Raw genomic sequence first — 9,923 nt, forward strand, 5'->3', positions numbered from 1 at the left:
AAACTTCCCCCACACACACCCAAAAAGAAAAATGGGCATCACACGTTAGCAGGGTCCCTAAGAACTCATTCCTTAAGGCAGCCTCGACAGGGCAAACGCCAACCTCCAGAAGGCAGCATGCTATCTGTCAACCTCTCCTGGAAACCGAAAACATGCGGCTAGCCACGAAGCACGAGTTTTGCAAGAGAGGTAAAACGCTGAATTAAAAGCAGCTTTGCTAAAACCGAAAGAAATCTCTGTTCAAATAAGTTTAAGTTTCTTCAAGATTAACCCCCAGGTTTTTAAAGTCTGAAAATCTTTCCATCTGGTGGGCTTCCTTCGCCTCGCCGCCACCCCCAGGCTCCAGAGAAGCAGTACAAGGCTCCTTGTCTCCACTTCGAGGCGGCGGCGGCGGAAACCTGATCCGAGCCTGACTTTCAGTAAACACCAATGCAGAGAGCAATAAAGCATCCGGAACATTTGTCTCGGGCGCACAGTCCCCGCCCGCTAAATCTTTGATAAGCTGCTCTAGGACGGGAGATTTATCAATGGTCCGAGACGGTGGCAGGGAGGGCAACCGAGAGAGGGCTTTCTCCGCGCCTGGGCGCGCCGCGAGCCGGGCCAAGGTGCGTGTACCCGGCTCGAGAGGCCTTTCCCGGCGCTCCACGCTGCCCTTCTGCCCCGGAGAGCGCTTTCGGGACTCAGGCTGTTGGAGAACAAAGCCCTCGGCCCGGGCCTGGTTCCCCCCCGCGCGCGTCGTACCTGCGTGGAGCAGCCCGAGGCTGAGCAGCAGTAGTAGCAGCAGCGCCAGCGGCGGCGGGCAGAGCCGGGGGCGGCGGCGCTGCTCAGCCGCGGCGGCAGCGGCGGAGGCGGTGGCGGCGGCGCAGGAAGGTGCTGCTCTCAAGCCCATGCCCGTCCATGCAGGTCTCCTGGGCTCGGGCGAGGGCGGCGGTGCGGGCGCCGTGGCGGGTCCGGGCCCGTGGCTGCGGCATGGGCCGGGGAACACGCCTCGCTTCCTCTTCTTCCTCCTTCAGGCCAGCGTAGAAGATGGGCCGCCGCCACCGCCGCAGCAAGCGGCGCGCCGCGGGCGGAGAGAGTCGGCGGCGGCGGCAACGGGGAGCAAAAGCATCACGGTGGTCGGAGACAGCGGGCGAGAAGAGAGAGGCAGGAGAGAAGATACAAAGATCGTGAGCGAGTGCCGAGACCAGCCTGGAGAGCGCGAGCGCCCGGACCGCGGCCAGCGTGGGCTCAGCGGGCGTGGACCTACAGGAGGGGCACCAGCCCTGGCGAGCAGCAGCGGGCCGCCCGGATATCTGCACGGTGGCCCGAGCGGTCAATCAATCTCAGCTCCGCACTGCCGCCCCGCCCCACTCTGCACCCGCCAATCCGCGCTGCTCCATGCCCCCAGGCAGCACCCCTTTCTTCCCTTCCCATTGGCTGCGAGCGCGCGTCGGCCGGGCCCAACCCGCCACTCTCAGGGCTCAAAGCGTCCGCCCGGGTTCTACCTCCCGCCTCTCGCCTCCCGCCTGCTGTGTGTAACTCGAGTTCCGCGTCCGCAGGCTGCCGGTCGTTTTTCGGCTCCCTGGTCGGCCTCCCTCTTGCTCGGTTTTCCTTTCTCTCCTCTACCCACTTCCTCTATATACTGTTTCCTTGCTCCCAACTAGAACTGCTGACTGAGCCACTCTCCCTCTTGCTGGAGTTACAAGGGAACAGCCCTTGACCTTCCTTCGAATTAATGTGATCGGCTTCAGCTTCCTCCACGTTTTTGGTGGTTTGTTTTTAATCCCTCCCCACCCGATTCTTCCACGTCCTACCCCTGCCAATTCCAGCTTCAGGTCTTTGGCGGAAGCCGGTTCTTTAATCTCGTGCTGTGCAGCAGGTCCCCTCTCAGTCAATAACACCTGCGGAACCTCTTAAGCTTGTTGCGGACGCTTGGTAAATCGAGCTCCGAGCCGCGTTGGAAGTCGGAAGCAGATCAGATAGGCCAGGAAGGTACCGGCGAACTCCCGGGAATTAGCAGGCGACTGAGTGAAAAGCTTACAATGTTCTGGTTTCTTTGACATTTCCCTGCCTCGAAGCGGTGAAGAGGGTCTGAGAGTGGATGGACTTCAACGTGTGCCGTTACAGTGTAGTTAGATTAATGAGAATGGTGAGGTTTTTATGCAGCATAATTATGCCACGTTTTGCTGTTGCTCAGTGGCTTTTTCACACATTTTCAGTCTATTAGATGAATTCAATGAATGGTCAATTTCTACTTTTTAGATTGGATGGGTCCAAAAATTAAGGAAATAAAGAAGACCAATGGTCTGCAGGGAAAGGGGGCTACCAAATGGAGACAGGAAAGCAGTTGTGAGACTGATGATGGGATCCAATCTGTTATCAGTAGGTGTGAACTGCTATCTACTCTCAAGAATGGCCTCAAGACTGGAGGCCACTTCATACTCTCTGACCTCTGCCTTTCCCTAAACCATGCAGGGCTGCCTTTTTAAATCCAATTACTGTACATCAAAATTGCAGTTTGCAACTCTACCCGCTACATTACTCAGAATCTCTAATTAGGAATTTCATATCAACCACAGATATGCTAATATTCCACATATTACAGTGTGCTAATCAATGGACTAGGATAATTGGGGGGCAAACCTTAGGTCTCACCAGCTTACTCATTAGACACATTATGAGTTGCTCAAACCACTAGGTTCCTAATGAAGGATACCCATCTTTTTACTGTAACTTTTCATTACTTATTACATACTATGATGACTCAAGTAGTAAACACACCTTTCACTACCCACAGTATAATCCAAACCTTGTATCTATCTTTAATATCTTAATGATAGCTTCAGAGCTGCTTGGAGAGATGGCTTTTAGTGGGACTTGGGGTTTCTGACATTTTTAGATAATATCATGGACTAAGTACTATTAGAGCAAAAATTAGTTTCTTGCAAGTACTACATATAATCCATGAAATACACTTCACAAGATACTAGTAAATGTCTTTTTAAAATTAATCATATATGGCACTTTGTTTTTGAAAGTGTTTCACTAAAAAGACACAATAAAATGTACCCCCCCTTAAATCAAGTTTTAATTCTGTCCCCATGAAAAAAATTCCACTTTATTCATATGTCAAAACATATAACCAGCTTGGCTAATTCCAGCTACTGGGAGGCTGAGGCAGGAAAATCTCAAGTTGGAGGTCAGCCTCAGCAATATAGCTAGTCCATCAGGACCTTATCGAAACTGTCTCAAAATTTAAAAAAAAATAGATTTTTTTAAAGGACTAGGTAAGTAACTCAGTGCTCCTGGGTTAAATCAATACCCCCCTCACAGTATAACTCAAAGTTAAGTATCAATAAATTCAATTTGATTTGGGTCTTGGGTCTTTCTGCTGGTGACTATGTTTTTCGTCCCTAGCCCCCTTTTTTTTTTCCTTCCTGGCCCATCCTGTTTCTTAAATAACGGGGTGATCAAGATTTTCTTATCAATAGAGGGCGTCCTGGAGTCACTGCAAATCCTGATACCGCGAAACAACTGTTTTTCAGAGGAAAAAAAACTTCATCTCCTCTAAGGTGCTTTATTGCTCCTCTGCTGTAAAATTTGACAAGCTCAAGATTTATAAGCCTAACAATTCACTTTTTATTGCTACATAAGTGTTCAGCCGCTAGAGGAAAATGCTAATTTTCACAATTAAACCACAAAGTGGTTCCTATTTTCAAGACATTAGGTCAGTTGACAAACTAGCGGGTAAATTTGGGCTGTTAGCAATACTTGGAATAGGTTTGCTGAAATAGTCGTTTATATACTCAAGCTCGTGTGCTTCAGGTTAAGGCTTTTTGTACTCTACAATGAAAAATCTGGGAAAGGAGCTGGAATACAAACATTTAATTGATGATTTGTAATAGTTTTATATTTTAATTAGGAAAAAAATATGAGATGATTCACAATTTGAACATCTGACACATCCACGCTGTTTCTTGCCACTCACACTTTCTCCCTTCCTCATTGTTTTCAGGAAGGAAAGATGAGACCAGAACATACTTTCAGGGGACCTAGCAAAGCATACCACGCATGAACGTGCAAATGGATAGAATTAAAACACACGAGAGAAACATTAAAGGACTCTAAACAAGATGCGGTTTCATTTCCTGAACTTAAACGTGACGTCTTAACTGTTCCCCAGTTACTACATCTCCATTTCCAGAAATCTAACAGGAGTATCTCGGTTTTCTTAATGGATCGCCTAGGGCAGAAGAACCAGGAATCAGACCCAGAGTTGCGATTTGTGCAACCTATTGTAGGGTAAGGGCTCCTCGGCTGCCTCCCGGTCCACTGTCAAAAGCAGTGGCTGAAATAGCCAAGTCCAAGAGCCCAGCGGCAAGCAGTTCCTGGTTTGTACTTACATCATTCTTAACCCTTCCGCTCCTGGAGAGGGCTCGGCGGGATCAGGGGGTCCCAGAGCTCCGGAACACGCAGGACCTGGGTGTGAGAGAAGAGTCCCAGAGCTCGAAGCGAGCGCTGAGACCCCGGTGGCAGAGAGCCCCGGGTGTGCAAGGGGTTCATCACCGCGCGTACACAACCGGCCCCCTGCGATCCCTGTGGGCTCCGCCGCGGCTTGCACTGCTCAAAGCGGCAGGTGCAAAAAGCATTTGGAAGCCGCTTGCCAGCGCGCAGAGGTAATGCGCTTCCTGTCCATTTATCTCAGGAAACCAGCTCAGCCTTCCCTTCGAAACAAAATTAACCTCTCATTAGCCAGCCACGCACTCCCAAGAAAGCCTTAAAAGCTTTACCAGCTCACTAATGTATTTAGTCTTTTCTTCCAGGCAAACGCAGCCGCGGCCATGACTAACATCAGCCCCGGGGGTTCCTCTGGGCTGCCCCAGGAGCCTAGTGCCTACTTCTGTTTAGCCTGAAGTCTGGGAAACTCTGGCCAACCCGCATCCTAGTTTGTAGTAACAGGCAGACCCGACACCCCTGAACGTACTTCACGCCAGAAGCTTTCAGAGCAAGTTCTCACTAATTTCATGGGCGCCCTTCACCAAACCCTTAGTTTCACTGTCCTAAAGGAAACAGAAAAGGCACTTGGGAAGAACTTCAACGGCCTGTTGTCCTCGGGTAGTGGGCTCTGACTGTCCATTGGAGCGCCAGTCCTATCCGCAGTGGGTGCGGGTAACGTTGATGGAGGGCAAACGGGCCGTGTAAGCTAGGATCTAGCCTGTTCCAGGCTTGGGGAATCAAATGTGGTCCTAGGTTTGCAAGTGTCGAAAAGCGGCCTTTGGGAGAGCAGGGTTTTCTCACCATGACCCCCCGCCGCCCAGGGGCTGGCAGATTTATACCACACAGGTGGATGGAGACCTAAACAAAACAGTCCCGGTCGGTCGCTGCCTGCCGCTCGCCCTCCACGTCCCCCGGGCCCACCGCAAACTTCAACAAAATAAACAACTCACCACAGGCATTCCCTTGTCTGCAGCGCGACGCTTGCCAGCTGGGAAAATAAGCCGCAAGCCACGCGGCTGAGGCGCAGAAGGAAGGCTGTGCGGCGCCCGCCCCTCTCCCCCAGGTGGGGGGGTGGGCACCAGTACTGCCCGGCAGGAGGGAGGCCCCGCCCCAGGGCCGGCTCTCCCAGCTCCCTGACTCCAGAGTGAGAGATCCGCGAGGGGTCGCGCCCTCGCAGCCAGTGTGATCTCTCGGCCACCTAGGGGAGAGGGCGGGGAGCCAAATCCCTCCCCATGCCCCCAACTTCCTCCAAACTGCTTTCTTCCCAGTCCTGCCTCAAAGAGAGCCTGACAGAGCCCCCAGCTCTGGGCAACCTCTCGCGCCACTCCGCCCCCTGCTGGAGCTACCCTGATTGTTCTAATGGGATTGTCGGGTGGGAGTGTAGGGACAACCCAGACACCCTCCTCTAGCTCCCACCTCAGCTCTCTCCTCTCCCCTCGCTCCTTGCGGGGTCTTGCACAAAGACGCCTTTCACGCCGCCAGCGCCACCCTCTGCGCCTCCTTCCATGCCGGCTGCGCTGACTTTGCCCACCCGCAGCACCAACCGGATTCCGGGTGGGTAATTGTGCCAGTCGTCGCCGCAGCAGGGCAGTAGCGGGTGCGAGCGGGCTGTTCCCACTAGGCGCCTCCCCACAGGCAGCAGATAGGGTTCCCCTGCCTACAGCCTCCCCGCGCTTTCTCTAGCCGTTCTCCAGGGCCACAGAAAGCACCCCTTCCTCTACACAAACGATCCTTGAAGGTCTCGCTAGTGTGTCTAAATATGGGGGTGGTTGGGTGGCAGGAGTGGTTCTCTGGACTTTTGTCAAAATAAGGAATCCAGCGATCTGTCCTGTTCACCTGCGGAGCCAAGGCGACTTCAATTTACAATTAAAGAAGAACCTAGGATCAAGAAGTGGAAATAACCAGAGGAGAAAGGTCCGAAAGAACCCTCTAAGAACAAGGCGAAGAGAATGTTACAAGGAACAAGCCCACGAAATGTTTGAGGGACGACAGCCTCTTTGATCAGCGCAGAAGGTGTGGAGGGCGTATAGAAAGCGATTTACTTTCCTCCGTAGGCTGATCTTTCGAAGTTGAAAATCAAGCCTCTGAGATATTCAGCTGCAGCTATTCAGCGCGTTCAATGCCTAGAACTAGCGTGCTGCTTTTCTCAAGTCAGGGCAAATGTTCAAGCATCTTAGACGCTTAACTGATCCTCTCCAGCCTTTCTTGCCTAAAGTTTCTCCATTTAACTCTAGAGGCAGCATAGGGCAGTGTAAAGAGGGAGGGAGTGGGGATCCCAAAGAAGGGTCTAGTTCTTGTTTTCTGGGTCTGGGACTTGGGCAACTGGTAAAACTAACGTCTTTGAACCTTGAGGTCAAAGAGTGTAAAGGCGCGGGGGTATGGGGGCTAGAGTTGTGGTCAGTGGTAGAGCACTTGCCTCACATGTGTGAGGCGCTGGGTTCGATTCTCAGCACCACATATGAATAAAAATAAAGGTCCAGCAACAACTAAAAGATATTTAAAAATAAAAAAGAATGTAAAGGGGCCATGGGGGAAATTCCATGGAAGGAGACTCGTCTTCCTACCCTCTACAGGTTCACTTTTGCGTTTTCCTATCTTGCTTTATCTCCTCCAAGTGCCAATCAAATTGAAAAACAAATGCAGAGAATGTTTCAAGGTAAATGTAAGATGTATTGAAATATGCTTTTTTTAAAAAAAAATTAAGAAATAATTCAACTCCTGGTCCACAGAAACAAGGAATTTTAATGTCCCCCCTTGCTTTGCCTTTGAAAAGCCACTCCAGTAATCAGCCAAGCAGAGCTTTGATTTAGAAACTAAAGGCTAGTCTCCTGTGTTTTTCCTTTCCCTTCTACCAACACAAAGACAAGATGCGGCATAAAATAATGATGAAAAAGAGTTCAAAGCGAGCCCAGAGAACCAGCACAGAGAATGATTTCTAATGCAGTCCCAGTCCTTCACTGCTCCCCTAAGCTTTGCAGAGTACGTGAATAACAAGCACAAGCTGTCAGAATCTCTTTCCCGCCCACCCATTTCCTAAACATTGTTCACCGGAACCTGGATGCTAACTTGTCGGTCGTCATCTAAATGCATTCATGAAATCATATGTTTAATTTTTCCTTAGTTTTATAATACTTAATTCATTATCCACTTTGGAACCTTGAGCCTTTGTTCTCTGGTCAAACATGACTTATTTTGTAGAATCTTCTCTAAAACCAAGGCAAAGAAGGGTGAAATTTCATAATGAAGTATTATTTTTTAAAGCTATAAATCTTTTGCTCTTTTAATTTCAACAACAAAATTTCAGAATTGCTTATCTTTCATTAGCAATGCACATGTGCAAGTTTATTCATTAAAGATAATTGTTTTTAACTGTAGAATTTTATAAGGTAGAATGTGATAATTTGACACATATACACAGTATTAGTGATCAAATCATGGTAGCTAACATGTCCATCTCCTTATACATTTAAAAAATTCTTTGATTAATGCTAATAATTGTACATTCTTATGGGGTACAGTGTGATATTTCAACACATGTATTTAGTATGTACTGATCAAATCAAGGTAATTAACATTTTCATTTCCTTTTTATTACTTTGTTTTTCAGTACCTTTTCAGTGGGGAAAAAATTTCTTTTAATAATAGTGGCTAAAAAATTGGAGCTTGGTAGATTCTGTTGCTTTTATTTAAAAATGTTTTAAAACAGCAAATAAAAATTGTATATATTTATAGTGACATGATACTTTGAAATATTTATATATTTAGAATAATTAAATTGAGCTAAATTAATGGATGCATTACCTGATACATTTATCATTTTTTTCTTGTGAGAATACTTAATATGCACTCTCTTGATTATTTTCAAGAATATAATAATTGTTGTTAACTATAGTCACCATTTTGTACCATAGTCCATTGTTTTCATTTGTGTCAATCTCAACATTCCTAATGCTCTATTCAAATATGTTGAATCATTCATACATCTAAATAGACCTTGGATGTCCCTTTAGTAAAAAGACATAGCTTGTTTTTTTTTCTCCCCAATTTTTTATCTTGCTCAATCCTTTACAATATACCCTCCCCAATCTTCCTTAGTCTTTCTTTCTTTTTCCACACCAACCCAAATAAAGCAAATCTCACTCTTTAGTTAAATTTACAAAATTTTTGTATAGACTGTAAAGAAACTTTCTGCTGATACAGTTTATATACACTGTGTTTTGAATGTCTATGTAAAGGTGATAGCACTTGACCTTTGAACAAATTCAGGTAATGTACACTTTCAGCTCTACAGTTGTCAAGGTCATGGCTTGCTTACTTTTCATGTTTCTGAGTTTTTTCTTCTGCAAATTGTGGGGGTCATCTCAATCTTCAAGAAACATATAGAGGGCCGGGTGTGATAGCACACATCTGGAATCCCAGCAGCTTGGGAGGCTGAAGCATGAGGATCACAAGTTCAAAGTCAGCCTCAGCAACTTAGTGAGGCCCTAACTAACTTATAGAAACCCTGACTCAAAATAAAATATATACAAACAAAGGACTGGGATGTTGCTCAGTGGTTAAGCACCCTGGGTTTAATCCCTGGTGCCAAAAACAAACAAAAAATTAAAATAAAAAAACTGGATCAATTTTCTGGTCTTTTTGTTTTGCCTTTCTTGCATATTGTATTAAAATTCTTCTCTAAATCAATTTCAGATTGATACTCAACTTAATAATTTATTTATTTACTCATAGTGATTAGGAATCATTCTTGCTAGTCAGTTACACTTTCTAAATTTTAATAGTTCTAATAATATGGTTGGTAAGAAACAGAATATTCATAAAATAATACTAGAATAAAATGACACTTTAAATATGATTTAATAAATATATTTTATTTAGTTAGATCTTATTTAAATTTATCAAATTCTTTTTTGTTTTGTAGGGTTAATGTTTAAACTGAATGAAAAGACTAAGGATATAAGAATTCTACTTTTTAAGGGTGAGATTATGCTTTACTTTTCTCCCCGCTCTATAAGGATACAAGATGACTGTCTTAAATCATCACCTAAGATGGTTAAGGCAAGGAGTTCTGGTACTGTGAATGTTAAAAATGAAATCTCTGGACAAATAAGTCAAAGAACAAAAACAATTAAAAGAGTAACTGGGAGTATAGCTCGAAGTTATGGTACATGCCTAGCACACCTGGGTCTGATACCTAGCAAGACAGGGGTGGTGGTGGAGAGAATGAATGAGAATATACCCTTTAGAACTGTGTACTATCAGCAATAAAAAGCCTGATTTTCAAGAGAAATCCTGCATTTCTAAAGAACCTTGACATGAATATTTTATACACAGGCACATGATAAAATAGATATATGAATGCATATAATGTTAGTAAAGTCAATATTCATAAAGCAATACATGAATAAAAAAGAATCTTGACAACAATCTCCTTGAAGCACTGGGAA

General features: G+C 46.1%; 1 protein-coding gene across 1 annotated transcript in view; it reads right to left on the minus strand.

Moving 5' to 3' along the window:
• The window catches only part of RGMB (repulsive guidance molecule BMP co-receptor b), a 28,424-nt gene extending 22,495 nt beyond the window's left edge, over positions 1–5,929 (minus strand). Inside the window, exons 1-3 of the mRNA XM_081291342.1 lie at positions 5,427–5,929; positions 4,383–4,458; positions 742–1,007 (exon numbers count right to left, since the gene is read on the minus strand). Of these exons, the coding sequence (XP_081147468.1) occupies positions 742–1,007; positions 4,383–4,387 (271 nt within the window). The 5' untranslated portion in view covers positions 4,388–4,458; positions 5,427–5,929. The remainder of the gene's footprint in view (positions 1–741; positions 1,008–4,382; positions 4,459–5,426) is intronic.
• Positions 5,930–9,923: the final 3,994 nt, after the last annotated feature.

Source organism: Spermophilus citellus (genome assembly GCF_964194105.1).
Source record: "Spermophilus citellus genome assembly, chromosome: 1".
Lineage (NCBI taxonomy): Eukaryota > Metazoa > Chordata > Mammalia > Rodentia > Sciuridae > Spermophilus > Spermophilus citellus.